Source organism: Neoarius graeffei, chromosome 12 (assembly GCF_027579695.1).
Source record: "Neoarius graeffei isolate fNeoGra1 chromosome 12, fNeoGra1.pri, whole genome shotgun sequence".
NCBI lineage: Eukaryota > Metazoa > Chordata > Actinopteri > Siluriformes > Ariidae > Neoarius > Neoarius graeffei.
The window spans coordinates 40,004,198-40,025,060 of NC_083580.1; the positions used below are offsets into that span (position 1 = coordinate 40,004,198).

Sequence of the window (20,863 nt, forward strand, 5' to 3'; positions counted from 1 at the left end):
TGAATTGGAGGAAGCGAACCACCATTGAGTGTGGTGGGGCGTCAGCGGATGGTTTAGCCGCTAGTGCGCGGTGAGCGCGTTCTATCCCGAGGTCACTGCTCCAGTTAGGATCAATGTCCTCACTGAGTTGCGTCTTGATCATGTTCACCACAAATGCTGTTGCAGAAGTACCATCTGCGTCCTCTGGTATTCCATAAATTCTGATGATGTTCCGTCTCGCGTGCCCCTCCATCTCAGTCACTTTATCCTGCAACGTTCGCTGGTTTGCCAACAACTGAGTTAGCGTATCCTTAACAGCAATATCTCACCGCTCCGCATCTGCCATGTTATGTTCAATCTCTCCAACCCGTTCGGTAACATCTTCAATCTGACTTGTCACATCTTGGAGTTTTCTATGTATTTCGGAAGTGAATTCGTCCATTTGCTTTTTAGTATCTTCTCTAAAGCACTTACTAAATTCTTGGAGGTCCTTTTTAAGCTCGGTGCTTAGGGCTTCCATTCCTTTAGCTACAACTGCACTCACTGCTTCTCGAATTGTGTCCAAGCTTTCATCCCCGCCATGTGCTCCTCCGTGTTTCTCTCCATCTCCCAGCTTTCCCTCAGTTTCTCACGCTTTCGTAGTCGTCTTTGCTTTCTTGAGTTTGTCCGCACTCATTCTTGCAAGTGAATTTGAAAACAAATAAATGAATTTAATAATATTGAGTGGAAAAAGCTAAGCTGATGCAGGAGCTCAGATTTTACACTGTCATCTCAACTCTCGCGCCACTGGAAGTCCCCTATGTTGAAGTGTTTTGAGAGGCTGGTGAAGGAGTACATCACCTCCAGGCTCTGTCCCACGTTTGACCCCTTCCAGTTTGCCTCCCGGCCAAACTGCTCCACTGAAGATGCCATCTCCTCCGCTCTTCACCTGAGCCTTGCACATCTGGAGGAGAACACCATTCATGTGCAGATGCTGTTCCTGGACTTCAGTTCAGCGTTCAGTACGATCATTCCACAGCATCTGGTGAACAAACTGGGTCCCCTGGGCTTCAACACCCCCCTGTGCAATTGGCTGCTAGACTTCCTCACTGAAAGACCACAGTCAGTGTGGGTCGGACAGAACACCTCCAGTGTCCTCACCTTCAGCACAGGCTCCCCTCAGGGCTGTGTCCTGAGCCCTCTGCTGTTCACTCTGATGACACACAACTGTGTCCCCAGGGCTGCCAACAACCACATAGTGAAGTTTGCGGACGACACAGCAGTGGTGGGCCTCATCAGGGACGACAGCGACCTGGCCTATAGAGAGGAGGTGGAACAGTTGGTGGGCTGGTGCAGGGAAAACAACCTGATGCTAAACGTGGACACAACTAAAGAGATCATTGTTTGATTTCAGGAAAAACCAGCCCAGCCATACTCCACTTCTCATCAACAACACTGCTGTGGACGTGGTCAATAGTACCAAGTTCCTGGGGGTGCACATCACAGACAACTTCACCTGGTCTGTGAACACCGCGTCACTGGTCAAGAAGGCACAGCAGCATCTGCACTTCCTGCGTAGGATGAGGAGAACCCTCCTGCCCCTGCCCATCCTCACTACATTCTACAGAAGCACCATAGAAATCGTTCTAACCAGCTGCATCTGTGTGGTGTGGAGGCTGCAGTGCCTCTGACTGGAAGACTGTGAGAAGAGTGGTGAGGACAGTAGAGAAAATCATTGGGACTTCTCTTCCCTCCATTCAGGACATTGTACCAAGGCGCTGCATGTCTCGAGCCAGAAGCATTAGTGATTCCCCCCCCCCCCCCCCCCCCCCCCCCCCCCACACACACACACACACACACACACACACACTATGGACTGTTCTCCCTCCTGGCCTCTGGAAAGAGGTTCCACAGCATTCGGTGCAGGACCACTAGGTTCTGTAACACCTTTTTCCCCAGTTCACCAGACTGCTGAACTCCAAATCCAAACTCTAAACTTCTGTTTATACTTGAACATTTCCTAATTCCACAGGTTACTTTATACTATTGCACTTTTATAATATTTTTGTTGCTACATAATTTAATTTAAAGCACTTCATATTTAATTCTGTGTTGAGCCAAATTGCAACGAAATTTCGTTCTGTGTACACTTGTTGCATACTGAATGATGACAAAGGTTGTCTAAGTCAAGGGTACTGTTTTCCTAGAGGTTTTGTGAAGTATTATCATGATCACGGTCATGTTTGTTTCTAGCCATGGTTTCCTCTGCTTTCAGTTTAATTTTTGTAATTGTTACTTTGGCCTTGCCTCACATTTTGTTTTTGTAAATAACGCCTGCTAATAAACCCTTCCTGCACTTGGATCCATGTACCGCCGCATACCTGACAGAATACTTGCAAAGTCTCTGTGAAAACAGAATCCTTATATGTGCGTACTGATTGCACACAAATCAGCATGAGGTATTTCCTCTGACAACTGTGTCCCAAGCGTGTGCACAACATGCTCCGAAGGATCCCTGAATGTAAATGCACTTTTTACGTCTCGGGGAAGGTTAGGCTCTGACGAGCCACTGTGGTGTTGAGGTTCCCACGAGCATCGGGGATATGGATTCGAGACAAATGCAGCTCAAGTGGCTTGAAGAAGGTTCACTGGGCTTTGGAAAATATTCCCAAACCCATCTGTGAGTATTCTCCAATTGGCTTGCCAACAAAAACACCACCAAATTTCAGTGCATGTATTGAAATTTTTCGTGACTTTTTGGCCACTCACGAGGTGGAGACACACCAAAAAACAACTCGCGAAGCTCTGACAACATTCACCATGTATTGCACAATTGGTGGCAATGCTACCAATTTTTCATCGCCAAGTATTCACAAACCCATCAGGAGTTGTAGTGTGACCAGGGCCTTAGATGGAGCCATCTTCTGTTTGTCTGTGTCTTTTTCTTCTTAGTTGTGGGATCCTTTTGAGACAGCTTGCCTCTAGTGACTCTTGGTCCCAACACCAACATGTTGTGAGGGCACTTGTGTGCAATTTAAAGGAGATGCACAGAGCCTTTATTTTTAAATAAATTTCTGAGTGGATAGTATCTCCATCCTTGACTCTTGTATGCTGCATAAATGGGAATAAAATATATTTTTCAGATTTAAAATCGACCGCAAAGTTGGCATTCGAGCTGCCCCGCTGAGCTAGCGATGCCTGAGTGCCTGACATCACAGCAGGAACCGGTTTTAAGGCCGAGCCCTTTTACAGCTACAGACCAGAGTAGGGATGTTAACCGATGATCGTTTGACCGGTGGTTGACCGAATCAACGTCAACCGGTTAATTTATTTTTTTTGGTTGTCGGTTAAAAAAAAAAAAATGAATCGTTTTGAAGCTGCCGATTTTGGAGCAGAGAACCTGGAATTCTGTGTTGTAAACGCTTGGGGCATGCCATGCGGTGTAAGGACGACAGCTGACAAATCAGAAACACCCATTCAGTCATGTCCCGCCCTCCCGCCCCAGTTGAAGACAGCTGACAAATCAGAAACACCCATTCAGTCATGTCCCGCCCTCCCGCCCCAGTTGAAAACAGCTGCCACTCTGCGAGAGAAAAGTGTAGACACAGGCTTTTTAGCTTACAAATTACTATTCTGTTTTTTTTTTTAAATTATTATTAGAAGACACATCGAGTTTAGTCCTGCCTTGGCCAGTGCATTCTGAAAGTATGTTTCGGTCTGTAGCCAACAATGCATGTTATTGCAGATCATATCTCTCCACACAAACTAAAGGCGCAGATGCCGACTTTTTCATGGCTGAATCGTGCAGATCTGATTATTATTATTTTTTTTTTAGGGGGGGCGTTGGAGTGTCTGAATAATTTCATCAGAGTAAATTCTGTATTAAAATTACTAAATAAGCAAATGCCGTAGAAATTATTCAGGGGGGGCGTTGGAGTGTCTGAATAATTTCTATGGCATTTGCTTATTTAGTAATTTTAATACAGAATTTACTCTGATGAAATTATTCAGACACTCCAACGCCCCCCCTAAAAAAAAAATAATCAGATCTGCACGATTCAGCCATGAAAAAGTCGGCATCTGCGCCTTTAGTTTGTGTGGAGAGATATGATCTGCAATTTTTCACGGCTGAATCGTGCAGATCCGTTTTTTTTTTTTTTTTTTTTAGGGGGGGCGTTGGAGTGTCTGAATAATTTCAACGGCATTTGCTTATTTAGTAATTTTAATACAGAATTTACTCTGATGAAATTATTCAGACACTCCAACGCCCCCCCTAAAAAAAAAATAATCAGATCTGCACGATTCAGCCATGAAAAAGTCGGCATCTGCGCCTTTAGTTTGTGTGGAGAGATATGATCTGCAATTTTTCACGGCTGAATCGTGCAGATCCGTTTTTTTTTTTTTTTTTTTTTTTTAGGGGGGGGCGTTGGAGTGTCTGAATAATTTCAACGGCATTTGCTTATTTAGTAATTTTAATACAGAATTTACTCTGATGAAATTATTCAGACACTCCAACCCCCCCCCCCCCCCCCCCCCCCCAAAAAAAAAAATCGGATCTGCACGATTCAGCCGTGAAAAAGGCGGCATCCGCCAAAAGGCGCGCCGTTTGCATCCCTGTTAAACTCGTAGGTTAACCGGCTAATGAGGCTCGGTGGTCGGTCAAGATTTTTTTTTTTAGTTTTCGCCATCCCTAGACCAAAGTCATATCAATAAAAATTTATGGTGAAGGTAAGAAATACTTTTACCGACTTGCTCAACTAAGACTGATTTGACTTCGTTGATTGTGGATTGACTCTTATTAAAACAGGATCGGTGTTATAACTTATGCAACATACATGTGCATGCATGCATTTTCACTGATAAAACGTAAAAGACTAATTAAATAATCAGATGAACTGAGACAATCACATTCTGAAGCAAATTAAATAATCTTATACCGGTAACTTAAATACACAATACAACTTACATGTATTAATCTAAATGCAGGTAAACAAAATGTTTTTTTTTTAATCTAAATGAGAGTTGGAGCTTACCCGTCTTGAAGGCCAATCTTGTGGCCGATTTGTTTTTGAAACAATCTGACTTTCAGTTGTTTGTTCAATTCTCTGTTCAGTCACTTCTTCCACGTAAGGGCAAGATGGCAGCAATATCCAATTTAGAAATAAGACTGCTGCTCCACTCATTCACTTTTCTTCATACTCTGCGTTCCGCCATTACTGCTGGGCTCAGGCAATTACTAAAACCCAGGACGGAACGGGATGTCACTGGTTTTAGCAACAATTGCGGGGAGGTTGCTGCCCGAGCGATATGTCCCATCCCGTTCTGTCCCGGGTTTTAGCAATAACCCTCGGCTCGCTCCAGGAGGACTGGTGCAACTGAAATCCCTTTTCTTTTAAATAAATAAATAAAAATAAAATACTTTCCTTTTCTTGTAGTTTTCTTTTCCTTAAATTGTTGATACTGCACCCTCTCTTTCAGTACGGGCTTATAGCCAACGCTCCTCAACAGATCAGAGGTCTCGTACAAGTCTTCAATAAAATGTGCAGAGCAGAGGAGAGACCACTTTATAGGCGCCAAATGTGCCCATGAACTTCTCGCAAAACGCGTCCAAATCTTTGCAGTTTGAACATTCTTGGGCTATGAATGCAACGTAAATCCAGCTTTTGTCATGTTGCTGTACCGGCCAGCAACACATCTACGTGGCGTGGCGATAAATTGGCTCACAATGGAGGATCGGAGTTGCAGTCAGCTCTGTGTTTTTTAGTATAGCAGAAGTGGCGATAAGACTGATAGACTTCCTGCTGTGACGTTATGGACATCAAGGTCATTCACTCAGACAGCTGCCAATATGAATCACTTTAATCATAAAAGTTACTATATTAGATTTATTGTTAGTGCTTAAAACTATTCCTGTGCCATTCTTGAGGTCTCAAAGCATTTATAAACGAAAGTGAGGCCATGGCTCTGTGTATATGCTTTAAGTTAGATTTCTTTCTGAATTGAAGGATGTTTTGGAAATATTCTGACTTTTTTGAGACAGCGCTCAGAGTTGCACGTGCATCTCATATGAGCAGCCAACGGAAGTCCCAGAACTGGACCCATGTCAGTCATTTTTGTCCCTAGTAAATATTTGGACCCAAAGAGACTGGGGGGGGTAATGGGACCCAGGCTTAAAAAAAAATAAATCACGGATATGTCCTCGAACGCAATTTCTGTGCCTGTGTTTTTATGTGCAGATAGAAAGAAATCTTTGTCATTGTCACATGTACAACAAAATTAAATTCAAGTGCAGACCTTGATCAGTGCAACATAAAAGGGCAGAAGTTATAAAATATGTATATATAATAAAATACTTAAAAATACAAACAGGGCCACACAATACAAAACATCTAGACGCTTGCAGCATTCAGTGTGCTGACAGCTACTGGGAAGAAGCTGTTTCTCAGTCTGTCCTTGTTTTAAGTGTTCTTTATCGTCTGCCTGATGGCAGCAGTTCAAACAGTTTAAGACCCGGATGTGAGGAGTCTTGCAGAATGTGTTGAGCTTTCCTGAGGCAGCTGGAACGGTGTAGTTTTTCCAGTGGGGGGAGAGGGCAGCCTACTGTTTTCTGGGCGTCCTTTATGACCCCCTGGAGCGCCTTCCTCTGTGCCATTTGTGCAGATGGTGTACCACACACAGACAGTAAGTTAGAATGCTCTCAATGGAGCAGCGGTAGAAGGGCACCAGCAGTTTTTGGGAGATGTTTTTCCTGAGGACCCTCAGGCAGTAAAGTCTCTGCTGGGTCTTCTTTACCAGTACTGTTGTCATGGTGCCTCAGGTCAGGTCCTCCGAGATGTGGACCCCCCAGGAAGCGGAAGTCAGAAACCCTTTCCATGCTGTCCCCGTTGATGAATAAAGGCTGAATTGTTGTTTTCTTCTTCCTAGAGTCCACAATTAGCTCCTTGGTCTTTGTCGTGTTTAGGAGCAGGTTGTTGTCACTGCACCATGTTGCCAGCTGCCCCACCTCATCTCAGTAGGCGGACTCATCCCCTCCAGAGATGAGCCTCACGATTGTGGTGTCGCCCGCAAATTTGATGATGTTGCTGCTGTGGTGGGCGGGGGCGCAGTCATTAGTGGAGAGGGTAAAGAGCAGGGGGCTCAGCATGCAGCCCTGTGGGCAGCCAGTGCTGAGATTGATAGCTGGGGAGGTGTGGGGGCCTACTCTAACCCTCTGAGTGTGGTCAGTTAGGAAGTCCTTTATCCAAAGGCAGGTGAGGTGTGGAACTCCTGAGGCTGACAGTTTAGACACCAGTTTGTGGGGAAGGATGGTATTGAAAGCAGAGCTGAAGTCTACAAAGAGCAACCGTGCATAGCTCCCCTGCTGCTCCAGGTGGGTCAGTGCAGCATGGAGGGCTGTGACTACGGCATCCTCAGTAGATCTATTAGCCCTGTACGCAAACTGGTGTGCGTCAAAACTGGGAGCGATAAATGATATATGACTGCGGACCAGTTTCTCGAAGCACTTCATTACCACAGAGGTGAGTGCTACTTGGCCGGTAGTCAATAAGGCTGGAGATGGTTGTTTTTTGGGTTTTTTTTGTACAGGGGGACTATGGTGGAGGCCTTCAGGCAGGGTGGGACAATGGACAGGGACTGGTTGTAGATCCTGGTGAGTACCCCAGCCAGCTGGCCTGCACAGTCCTTCAGGATGCATCCAGAGACACTATCAGGTCCAGCAGCCTTCCTCGGGTTGACAGCTCAGTGTGCACCTCCCCTCACCCTCCTCCACTGTGAGGGTGAAGTTGCTGTGGGCCGTTGTGTTTGGTGTGGCTGCCTCTGGTGGTTCCTCCTCAAAGTGGGCGAAGATGTTCAGCTCCTCTGCCAGTGAAGCGTCCCCATCAGCCGTTCCAACGTTGGTCCTGTAGTTGGTGAGGTGCTGGACTCCCTGCCACACCTGCCTGCTGTTGTTGCTGTCCAGATGGTCCTTGATCCTCTTCCTATAGTTTGACTTGGCCTTCCGGATGCCTCTCTTCAGGTTTGCACGGGCTGCGCTGAAGAGGGCCGTATCACCAGTCCTGAAGGCGATGTCCCTTTCCTTCAGTAGCCACTGGCCCTCCCTGGTCATCCAGGGCTTCTGATTGGGATGGACCCAGATGCGTTTGTCCACTGTGACGATGTCCGTGCAGTACTTGATGTAACACAGAACATGGTCCGTGAACACCTTCAGGTCTACATGTTCGAAGATATCCCAGTTGGTTCTGTCAAAGCAGTCCTGCAGCTGTTGAGAGGCTTCATCTGGCCAAGTTTTAACAGTGTTGATGGCGGTGGGAGCAGTTTTCCTGATGGGGGTGTATGTAGGGAGTAAAAGCAGAGACATATGGTCCGACTGGCCCAGGTGTGGTAATGGTATACCTCGGTAGCCCAGCTTGATGTTAGTATAGACCTTGTCCAGAGTGTTGGCTCCCCTAATAGTACGCTTAACATGCTGGTGGAATTTGGGGAGTGCTGCTTTTAAGTCCACGTGGTTAAAGTCCCCCTCTATGATGCATACAGTATCAGGATAAATGCTCTGCTGACTGCTAGTGCTGCCATACAAATGTCCAAGAGCAAGTTAAACAGCAGTGATCCTGACCACAGTAAACTCGCTGGGAAGGTAAACAGGTCTGCGTTTGACAGTCACATACTCCAAGTCTGGAGAGCAGTCACTGTGATAGTGCACCAGGTGTTGTTTACGTACACACACAGCCCCCCTCCTCTGCTCTTACCAGAGTCACTGGTTCTGTCATGACACTGTGCTCTGTAGCCCGCTAGCTGGATGTCCGAGTCCGGGATGGATGAGTGAAGCCAGATTTCTGTAATCAACAGAATGCAACTGTCCTTGACGATGTTGTTTGTTGCAACCTGAAGCCTTGGTTCATCCAGTTTGTTTACGAGGGATCTGGCGTTGGTGAGGAATACGCTGGGAAGCGGTGGTTTGTGTGGCTGTCTCCGTAGCCTCGCTAGCGCGCTGGCCCTGCAGCCTCACTTCTGCTTCCTCTCCCTGCACCGCCTCCTGACTGCAGGGATGGTAATCCACGGGGAGCCGAGGCTCCTTGCCATGTCCGCCGGAATGTCATGTGAGTGGAGAAACTCGGCTGTAACGCCCCACTCGCTGCAAATGCCAATCTTCAGATCATCATGTCGACTATAAATGTTCGCCCAACAGAATGTAAATGAAACGAAAACCAACACACAGCCATCCAAAGCACCGAAAAGGAAAGCACCGAGCCGCTGCAACTACGTGCACCGCCATCTCCATGATGATGAACAAAAGTGAAGCGTAATCCAAAAATGAGCAATTTATTTTTAAATTGTTCATTTTTGGATTACGCTTCATTTTTGTTCATCATCATGGAGATGGCGGCGCATGTAGTTGCAGCGGCTCAGTGCTTTGGATGGCTGTTTGCGTGCGTGTTGGTTTTCCACAGGTGTATTAAACTGAGAGCTTCATATCAAATGCACCTATATGATGCAGCCTACTGTTATAGTCCTAATGCTGTTATCACCATATGGCAAACATTATCATGAATGATACGGAGTCTACACTCATGAATTAAGTTCACCATTAACTCTCTGTCTTTCAGAATGGCTCTGCAGCAAGCTTTACGTTTTCCTAGCCCAGCACCCCCTCCCAACACAGCAATGCGAGGTCCTCCACCGCTTCTACGACCTCCACCACCTCCATTTGGTGTGATGAGGGGACCCCCACCCCCCCCCAGACCTCTTTTTGGACGTCCACCTTTTGATCCGAGTATGTCGGCGATTCCCCCACCCGGTGCCATGCCTCCACCAATTGCACCACCTCATCTCCAGGTACATTTGCTCAGCACATTCTTAATACAAAGCCCTTTCAAAAAGCATTGTGTTTACTCATGCTTATTCCAAAATACAAACTTGTGCACGTTTTACAAAGATGTAACTTTTGTAATGGTTTGGTGTTATAAAGCATGCTCAGTTAGTCTTAATTGCCTTTTTTGGGATATCCAGAGGCCCCCCTTTCTGCCTCCACCCATGGGAACCATGCCCCCTCCTCCTGGCATGATTTTCCCTCCTGGAATGCACCCTATACCAGCAGCTGGAGGTGCTGGTGGCACAGCAACTGAGGAGATCTGGGTGGAGAACATGACCCTGGAGGGAAAGGTATTGACACCACTGTGGAGATACATAAAATATAATGTAAAATATTTCATTCATTCTTTAATTTACTTTAACAAACTCTTGGTTAAAACATGGAAGCCACTTCATGATCAGGTTCAGCGTTTCTCCGTTAGGCATGGGCTATAATTAATGGCACTGGTTTGAAGGATTCCCCCCCCCCAAATAACTTGTCTGTGGTCTATATATTTTTCTATTGCTTCTTATTCGAGTAATACATATTGGTTTGTTGTCTGTTACTTGGGTGTTTATGCTAATTAATAGTCAACACATTTTTCAAACTTCACATTTCAGCTGTCAGTCATTAGGAAATGTTTTTTGTAACAACTGTTGTTAAAATTTGTTAATTAACCAACTGCAGTCCTCAGTCATTGTAAAACCTGCCATGCATAGCTCAGACTGCATACTTTTTTTTTTTTTCCAGGTCTACTACTACAACGCTAGAACCAGAGAGTCAGCCTGGACCAAGCCAGAGGGAGTCAAGGTCATTCAGCAGTCAGAGCTTACATCTATAGTGACTGCCCAAGCAGGAGCAACAGGATCTACCTCTAGCAGCATTGTCTCTACTACAGCTAATACAACAACGACCGTGACTCCTGTCTCCACCCAGCAGGCTTCACCCACCCACACCCTCACAGCCAGCCCTGAACGGTCCACTAGTCCCACATCTGCTATCTCCCAGCCTGTAGCTAGTGAGTACTAAACTCATTTATAGACCAGTTATAGAATAAGATTTGTCAGGGGAAAAAAGTTTAGCAATCACATGCAGGAGTGGCAACATGTGGCTTAATTTGTAGCATTTATGATTTTTGACTCCTTGCTAAAGCAATAGAGACACCCAAAAACTACATTTCTGCTTTTTCAGGTAAAACAGCAGAATTTTAGAACAAATGTGAATAAAATTTGTGTTGGAAAATGCAATTCATTGAAAGGGAAAGGTTATGAGGGATATGCTTTCTTCTGATAGTTTTTATTTTGTGCTGACTTTCTGTAAGTGAATGATGATTTCATGAACTGCTGTCCTTGTGAGCCAATAGAAAATAGGACTGTGGTCTCTTTGTTCAACAAAAAAATGGAGGCTTTTATAACAGTAATAATAATAATATGATGATGACGATATAGTGGTCATGACTGTTTATAAACTAGTGCATCTCAAAATATTGGGATATCGTGAAAGTCCATTATTTTCATAATTTGTTTAAAAATGGTAAACTTTGATGTATTCTATATTCATTACACAAAGTGAAATGTTTCAAGGTTTTTTTTTTTTTAATTTTGATCATTACGTCTTATAGCTCATGAAAATCAGAAATATTAGAATATTTCATTTTGAGTTTGAGTAAAATGGTGTGTATATATACCGTGTATCTCTTGGTCTAGTTCAGTTACATGCGGTCACATTCATAGGGAAGACTGCTGACTTGACAGTTGTCCCGAAGATGATCATCGACACCCCTCTACACGGAGGGTAAGCCATAGAAGTTCGTTGCTGAAAAAGCTGGCTGGAAAAAGTGCACAAGCACTAGGGATGATCACAGCTTTGAGAGGATTGTCAAGTCAGTTCAAGAACTTGGGAGAGCTTTACAAGGAGTGGACTAAGGCTGGCGTCAGTGCATCAAGGGCCACCACACACCAGATGTCTTCAGGAAAGGGGCTACAACTGTCACATTCCTAATATCAAGCCACTTCAGAACCGGAGACAACATCAGAAGCATCTTACCTGAGCTAAGGAGAGAAAGAACTGAACTAATTGCTCAGTGGTCCAAAGTCCTCTTTTCAGATGAAAGTAAATTTTGCATTTCATTTGGAAATCATGGTCCTAGAGTCTGGAGGAAGAGTGGAGAGGCACAGAATCCAAGGTACTTGAAGTCCAGTGTGACATTTCCAAAGTCTGTGATGATTTGGGGTGCCATGTCATCTGCTGGTGTTGGTCCATTGTGTTTTTATCAAGTCCACTGAGCAACAGTCTAGTTATTTCTCTCCTTAGCCCAGATAAGATGCTTCTGACGTTGTCTCTGGTTCACTATTTTGACAACACGCGTCAAGTCAGTGGGAAAACATTGGGAGTGATGTCATCTGAGTGCAAAAAATGACGACTGGTCAAAATAAAGATGAGCTGTTTTCAGACCTTGAAGAATGCATAGAAATCAAAATCATATTCAGTTTTAAACAACACAATACTGATGTTTGAACTTGGGCTGAGTTCAGAAATCAGTATGTTGTGGAATAACCCTGACATTTAATCACAACTTTCATGCGTCTTGGCATGCTCTCCACCAGTCTTTCATGTCGCTCTTGGGAGTTGACGATCATCTCTGTCAGTGGAGAGTCGTTTTCACCCTTTACCAGTATGTACCTTTGTTGTCCCCAATGTCTGCTGCTTGACTTTGTTCTTGTGAACTGCCATCTTTTGAAATTGAGGATGGAAGCAATCTGATGTTCACTGTATCCCTCTGCCAGTCAAGCCAGAATTTAACCCTTCTTTTCTCACTTGAAACTTTTTAACTCTCTTGACATGATGAATAAATATTTTTGTATTCCAATTAAATTTAAGGTACTAGTAGCACTGTTTTTGCCATCCAAACTGGTTCTATTGTAAAAGAATAGTGATGACCACAGTAGTGGTTTTTATACTATTTCTCGTTAGGTGATCATTTAATCAGTACGTCATCAAGTAAAATGTGGTGTGCTTGTATTGGAATTCCAGCCCAGACACTGGAATGAAATTGCTGCCATACATGGAGATGCTGATTTAAGGAAAAATTGAAGTGGTCTCTTAATTTTTTCCAGAGCTGTGTTTATATATAATTTTTTTTTAAACTATTGCTTGGTGCACATCTGAAAGAAACTAACTAAAGATATGATACTGAATTTCTTGCAAGGTAGAGTGTGGTATTCACATTAAAAATGAATTCTGAAACACTTTTCAGGTGCTCCTAGAAAGGCCAGTATTGTAAATACTTAACGCTTGCTGGCAATTTATAGTAGTTGGCCTCGAATACACGGATACCTTTATGGTAAAATGGTACGTTTCAGCAGTATTGACTTGTGACAAAATCTAGTGCTTATTTGTGCTAAATAATAGTGGGTTTACTCCACACATGGCATAATACATGGTACAAGAAAGAAAATAAGCATATAGTATTGAGAATTTTTTACCTAAATCTTCAGAATACTAGTTGAGTAGTAATATTAATGATTACATTAAATTTGAAACTTTGCAGCAAAAATGGAAGCATTATCTGGTGTCCACAATGGTGCTAGTGTCATCAGAACCAAGTTCTATTAATAGGCCATCAAGTCTCTGTCTACTGTTCTTTCTGTGAGCATCTGAAAAGTGCTCCAGAATGACTTCTTTCTGTAAATATTGAATTTTTGGCCAATTTTGAAGGCTATATATATAAAAAAAAAAATCAGATACAGCCTTGCTATGAACTGGACAACCAAAGACGTACGCTAACTCTGGCCAGAAATATTTATGAGGACAGCTTTGTAAAGCCATTAAAACTGAGGTCACCAAAAATGAAGAAAGCTGAAGAAAAAAAAAAACTTTTTCTCTGCATCACTCATACCTTCCTCGTCCATTAATATACACAGAATTTATCAAAATTCTGTTTTCCTCCTTTGACTGATGGGATTTTTGCATTAGCAATGTTGGTATCACTGCAAATTAAATAAGCAAAGCATTCCATCTATTTCAAGTATTCCTGTCATATGACTCTGACAGCTTAGGATCTAAATATGTTTGATGGTCGGACAGAAAATGTATAATATGAGGGGTTCTTTCAATGTAATATTCACTTGTGCAGTAATTTGCTGCAATAATGTCTGTTTGTTCACTGTAGGTCCTGCTGTGTCTGAGAGACCCCCTGTAGCTTCCACCCCTCCTGCCAGTGCTGGTGTGACTCCAGTTGCTGTGGTCAGTGTTCCAACAGTCACAGCGACAGTTACAGCAGGGCAGTCAATACCTATACTTCCTCGAAGCCTCCCACCAGGTCTTCCCCATGCTGTAGCCCAGCCTGCTGCTGCAATCCCAGCATTTCCCCCAGTCATGGTGCCCCCATTTAGAGTGCCTTTACCTGGCATGCACATCCCCCTGCCAGGTATGACAAAATATCACACTCACACCATGTGTCTACTGTGTGAACTGTTTGTTCAGTAATCATATTCATATTTAACATAATTTGTCGACTGGTATTCTACTGTGTTTTTGTTGAAAATTAATTAACTGAGCGTTCGTACTAGATGGTGCCAGGGTGCTGTTGCCCATATCATGGAATTATGGTGGTATATATTGTAGGAGAATTAAAAAAAAAAAAAAAGTCAATTGATAGATATTTTACCAGTGTGGGAAATGAGGCCAGACCGGCGGACATTTTCTGGTAATTTTCGCATTTGTCCGTCTGTATTTCAAAAGCATCAAACTGGATGAAAAATTGTAAAGATAGGGGTCTAATCTACTTCTAATTTTCTTCTAAATGTTACACTGGGTAAATACATTGTTGTAACATGGCCTGTGAAATGGGGGTCCCCACGGGCCTGAATTTAAAAATTCATAACTTGGCCACCAATGGTCCTAGCCCTGCCAAACTTTACAGGCATCTACGTCTCCCCGAGACCTTTCGAATCAGCCCAGGAACAGCCCGAGCCGATGTCAGGAGAGAGCGCAACTTGCGGAAAACTTTAGCATGAACCCTGGCTCCAGCTGCTTGCGTGCGGGGATTTAAAAATGCGTAACTCAGCCACCGAAGGTCCTAGCCCCGCCAAAATTTACAGACACCTCCCTCTGCCTGACTGGCACACTAAATAGGACAATAATAATACACTCAGTATTCACTGTTGTTTTTATTGCACAGTGCAGTTGAACTAGTGGTTTAGGGTTGATGGTATCTGATTGATCCAGTCAGTTGATTAATATTTCAGTTTACATGAAACTTTGCAATACAGTATTATGTTGGTGCCAAACTGCCAATCCATGGTTGTTGTATGCATTTTTTTTATTCATATGCTTTGTAGAATGTAGATTTATATTTTGAGTTTTTATTTTCTTCTATTTTCTAAGTTCTAGTCCAGCAGATTTTAGTCTGAATGCCAAATGATATTACCATGTCTAGTTTAGTCATTTTAAGTCATTTTTTAAAGTTACTTGGAATCTTGTACTCAAAATTTTAACTCTATTATATAAGATGAGTTGTCTTGTTAATTGCTGCATTTCTTATAGACTTATTATGACCATAGTATAAAAAAAAGTCATTGTTGACATAATGTTTCATGAGTGTTATTATAGTACCTATATAGGAGTACCAGTAAGTTGTAACCAACTAGAACATCTTTGCCCCCCATATCCCCGCCCCAAGACATGGAACTGACCTGTGTGTACTACTGTTTTCTTGGGTATAACTTTAAGCATGATTATTATTTTTTTTTTTAATCTTCTGACATTTTCTTGTTAACTATATTAAATGTGTAGTGTAATTAGCAACTAATGTATAGTGTAATATGGCCTTTGAAGATCACAAAAATGTGCCTGGAAATAGCTGAGAAGGCCTTCAGCTTTGGGTCCCGGACCCCCAGCCGCATTGTTCTGGGCCTTTGGCCTGTCATTCAGACAGGCTGAAATTTGGATGGACAGGCAACATTTCAGACTTGTCTGTCCTGTGACAGTCTGCTTAAATTCGTTATTTCCCATGCTGTTTTACTATATCAGTAAAGTCATTAAAATCACTTTTCAGCAGTTGATTTGTCATTAAGGTCAGAGCTAGGGGATACTAGCAGTATGTTGTAGCAAAAATAAGTATGGAGGAGTGTGACCACAGAGTGTAACTCCCTGTCGCACTCTGACACAGAACAGGCATCAGCCCAAGTAAAAGATCAAGAACTCTATACCTAAATGGGGAGATGTTTCTGTTGTTTTATATTCCTAAAACTTGAAACACTTTATTCAACTTCATATTTATTTTTTTACATTTTGTATTAATATTGTTCCCATTTTGGTGTTTTTCTTCTCATTTGTGACGGTTCTGTTCAGTGTTGCTTTCAAATAAAAGGAGACACAAAACTGTGCCTTTTACTGAGGTTTAGGTCACAGAATTATCAAGCAGCATGTATGCACTCGTTTTATAGAATTTTATTAATTTCAGAGAAAATGTTATATAAATGAATGTGTGTCGTTTGAAGATATGAAATTATCATGATGTAAGATTTTGCCCATATCGCCCAGTCCTACGTAGAATTATGAAATACTTATGGTCGTTAGCTGCTGATCACATTAATGATGTATATGCATTTGGTACGTTGTAGAACATTAAATCTGATTTTTAGGTATGTTACCGAGCATGGGCCCTCCTTTAGTACCCATGATGCACCCACAGCTGGCCATCACCGCAGCACCTGCTGCTTTGGCAGGTGCGCACCCACTCCTAGAATGGTCTGAATACAAAACGATGGATGGCAAGTCCTACTACTACAATAGCCGTACTCAGGAATCCACCTGGGATCAACCTTCTGAACTAAAGGAGAAAGGTATGATGTGGTTCTTTTTAAAATTCCTTTGTTCACTGATTTTTGTACAACCCAAACAGAAGGAATAGACTAGGTAGAAAATGGAAATGGACATTACATTTTTTGTTGTACTATTGGTTTCGTTCTCTAGATAAGGATGGAGATGAAGCTAAAGATGACCAGTCTGCTGATGACCTGGAGGCTATGGATATTGGTGATGTAGAGCTTAAAGCTGAAGCCTCAATTCTGGCCAAAGAGGTAAAAGCAGTTCTTGTATTGATTTATTTGACTTTTGGAAATTAATCGGGCTTCAAAGCTTTTTATTCTGTTTTTTCAGGCACCAAAGGAGGAAGAAATGACTGAAGAAGAAAAAGCAGCCCAAAAGGCTAAACCAGTGGCCACCAACCCCATCCCTGGAACTCCCTGGTGAGCTTTTATTGGGGGGAGCTTTTAAAATTCCATTGTCTATAATTGGTGTCGGTTGTTTTGATTTTTTTTTCTCTCCTTACTTTTAAAAATATTTTCATTTTGGAGGTGTGTGGTGTGGACTGGTGACGACCGTGTGTTCTTCTATAATCCCACTACACGACACTCCATGTGGGATCGACCAGATGAGTTAGTTGGTCGGGTGGATGTGGATAAATGCATCCAAGAACCTCCACACAAGAAAACCTTAGATGATGCAAGGAAAATGGGTATAACTTTTTAATTCTTATAATTTAAACAGATCATAACCATGATTAGGACAATCTAAGTGCGGATTCAAACACGGGTTGTAAATGAAGTAGTGCAACCATTTTATTTTAGCCACAGTCATCGCCAAAGAGGACCCTGAAGCCAGCACAGATGAAACACAAGATGAGCCTTCTAAGGCTAAGAAGAGGAAGTAAGTAAAAGTCCTCTTTCATATAGAGACAGCAGGGGACCAGTTAAACAATACTGAAGGACACTTAGCTTCTGCTATGTGTTGAACTAAGAGCATGAAGAATAACCACAGTTTACTCATTAAAAGGATTCTGAACGTACATGTATCCGTAATAAACTAATTGTTAATTGGACCTTTATTTTAGATTTTACATTGGAGACTTTTTTTTGTGTCTGTCGAAATGCACCCAATGCTGATCTATTTTAACTTTCATAATCTGTACTCGGGTCTGTAATGAGTGGTGACCTCGTATTGTCCAGATTTACCAAGTCAAATCAGTCACTGTTTCCCATCAGTGCCCTTCAAGCCTGCTTCTCCCTGACCCCAAACAGTGGTCGTGTTGCACTGGGGACTATTTTTCAGGGAACGCTTCTAAGCTCTGGCGATGCCAACATGGGCCTCCAAGGTAACCCACCTTGCTTGACCTCTCTCTAGCCTGCATTAGGAAAACCCCAGTGAAGCAATCGAAACGCCCTCATTTGAACCCTGATTTTTCTACTTGTTTTGAATAATAAGAATTCAGAAGTAATGGTAAGGGAGGGAACAAAAATTAGGCCTAATTGTTGTCCTGGTCAAGACCATACAATCTTTTCAGATTATAAAGGAATGGTCAAAGGATGGTAATTATAATCAGTCTAGGATGTGTCTCTTTCCTCAGAATGTGAAATATCACACATTTATCAGCCATTTTCCCTGATTACTTCTCATGTTGCTGTTTCCCCCTGCAGGAAAGAGGAGGTGAAAGAAAATGATGCTGAGAAAGAGGCGGCCGTGGAGGCCGAGTTGAAGGCAGCTCGGGATCGGGCAGTTGTACCCCTGGAGGCCCGGCTCAATCAGTTCAAGGACATGCTGCTGGAGAGAGGGGTAAAACACTTCAACGCAATACTCTAACCAGCTCTGTAATGTTAGACACATAAATCTGAATGGAAACCCACCAAGGTACAATCTTCAGTTTATTCTCCTTCCTGTCCTCTTTCTTCATATTTCTCTTGTTTGGTGTTTTCTTTATTGCTTCAAGTAATCTGTCTCTCCTATTTGAGTAAATGTTGTATTGATTGTTCTAGGCAGTTTATGTATTTGCATTTTCTAGAGCTGCTCTTTTTCAGTTGTAATTGAAATAGTATCATTTGGATATGAACTAGGGATGCATCAATAGAAAAATGCTGGGCCGATATTTAAAAAGTAGCCATATAATGGACAGATGAAAGCCATTACAGATAGGTGACAAATAAAAGGAAAAACATGAATGAGTAAGCGTAATAAGGAGCATAGTAACTGCAAAATGAATGCTTCCAGACAAGTGTACTGCATGTGCAATTATGCATTCAACATCCAACCAAGCTCTGGGGCACTGTATTCAATGAGTGGAGGAGTACACCAAGGGCACAATACAGACCTGAAAGCCACCCCCTGATGTGAGGGGGCATCTGGTGGTTCTGTTATGTGGTGGGGACTTTTTGCTGCCATGTTTTGGTTTATTTGTCCAATTTGAGGGAAGAGTCACTGCAAATCAATAGTGTTATTCTGACCAATAAGTTTTATCCTACAATGAAACATTTTTTTTTTTTTCTCCTGATGGATGTGGTCTTTAATAGGAGTGTTCCTATCCGTAGGGTGTGAATGCTCACTGAATGGTGTGAGGAGTTTGAAAAGGATGCAGATTGTGTGCTATTGCCTTTACACCCACTGAATTTTGCCCCAAGATGTTAGACAGCCCTCTCCACTCAGGGCTTGACATTAATGGTCTCCCGACTGTCTGACAAATAATTGTTTGGTCCAGGCAAGTCAAATCTGCATCTGCTTGTCTGATGGGACAAATTGAATTATTCCCGACTCTCCTGGAAGTTCCGTCAGTCTATCGCATATTGATAGCGGCTCCCTGATTCCTGCAAATTAGATACAGTATCCCGGAATCTAGAGCAAGCAAGCGCGCGCAAGAGAAAGAATGCGCATCCTGATGGCTCTGTCTTGCTAAGTAGACCAATCGATGTTCTGTGTGGGTGGGCTTTACGTCTTCTTTCCCAGACCGAGAGTCCATCAGTTCAGTGTATCCAGGAGCATCATGGCAGAATACCCAAAATAACAAAATACAAAACCCACTTCACCTCAGACTACACGAGCGTTTACCCTTGCCTAATGGGGTAAAAAAATAATGCCGGTGTTGTGCGCTGTACTGTTTGTTTGTAACAATGACTTTAGTGACTTTTTAGCATTGCCCATGGTGAAGTAAACGATTGTAAGAGACATGTTGAGGCGAGTTTAACAGTGTCATGTGTTCATGTGCATATTATTTGCGCTAGCTGCCCAGGCTACATAAGAAGGCCATACTCCTTGAAGACTTGCTTAAAGTTGCAATAGAATATAAAATATGAGTTAAATGTTAGTCATAATCTGTTTTCATAAATAGTACAGGTTGTCTACATATTTTGTCACGTTTTCTACATATAGGCCGATCTAATTTGATTTACAGACGAGAGAAACTTACTTGAGTATTACAGATATCCACCCCAGGCAATATAGTAATCACACCTTGTGCTTTTATATCTTTTAGGGATCACATCTTTTAGGAATTGTTGAAATTCACCATTTTTATAGTAATTATTTCAGTGTTACATCAATACAGTTCCAACAAAACTAGTTTGATCACCTCAGTGATCTGGCCATGTTATTTACTAAATTCTAGGGAAGCCGAGTACTGCATACATGTCAACCTTTAGTTACCCGTGCCCTTACAAAATCTGTACTTTTCCCTTACATACACCCATGAGCCCTTATACACGAGAAAAAATTCCAATATATAATCCAAAGCACCGATTGTTTTATTCCACATTATACACTCCTATTGTAATAGGCATATTTATCACACTGCATCAAATTAAAGGGATCAGATAAGCATGTACTGAATAAAAATACATTTTAGATCCCAGAGAAAACAACTGAATTAAAAAGGACTATATGTACAGTCAAGTAAACAGTTATCTACTAAAGAGAATGACTGACTGACTGACTGACTGACTGACTGACTGACTGAACTATAAACTTAATTATTTAATATACATTGTATCAGTAATACCAGAATTATTTATGTAAATTTTGCAAATAAAATATATTAATATTAAATAGTTCATAAAAATTACACAAAGTTCTATTTGACAATTGTTGACATCACCTACAATATTACATTCCACCAAAGAAAATTACTTGAAATATAACAGCAGTACTAAGTAGGTATGTTAATTAAAATAGTAGGTTACATGTAATAAATTATATATAATCATGTCAAACAGTAAATGAAGGTTAGTAAAA

General features: G+C 42.4%; 1 protein-coding gene across 2 annotated transcripts in view; it reads left to right on the forward strand.

Moving 5' to 3' along the window:
• tcerg1b (transcription elongation regulator 1b (CA150)) overlaps positions 1-20,863 on the forward strand; it is a 56,493-nt gene that overhangs the window by 23,239 nt on the left and 12,391 nt on the right. For both annotated transcript variants that reach the window (XM_060935886.1, XM_060935887.1), the window contains exons 2-11: positions 9,561-9,789; positions 9,964-10,116; positions 10,556-10,823; positions 13,977-14,234; positions 16,453-16,653; positions 16,784-16,890; positions 16,970-17,058; positions 17,167-17,327; positions 17,440-17,518; positions 18,286-18,421. In XM_060935886.1, coding sequence (XP_060791869.1) covers positions 9,561-9,789; positions 9,964-10,116; positions 10,556-10,823; positions 13,977-14,234; positions 16,453-16,653; positions 16,784-16,890; positions 16,970-17,058; positions 17,167-17,327; positions 17,440-17,518; positions 18,286-18,421 — 1,681 coding nt within the window. The remainder of the gene's footprint in view (positions 1-9,560; positions 9,790-9,963; positions 10,117-10,555; positions 10,824-13,976; positions 14,235-16,452; positions 16,654-16,783; positions 16,891-16,969; positions 17,059-17,166; positions 17,328-17,439; positions 17,519-18,285; positions 18,422-20,863) is intronic.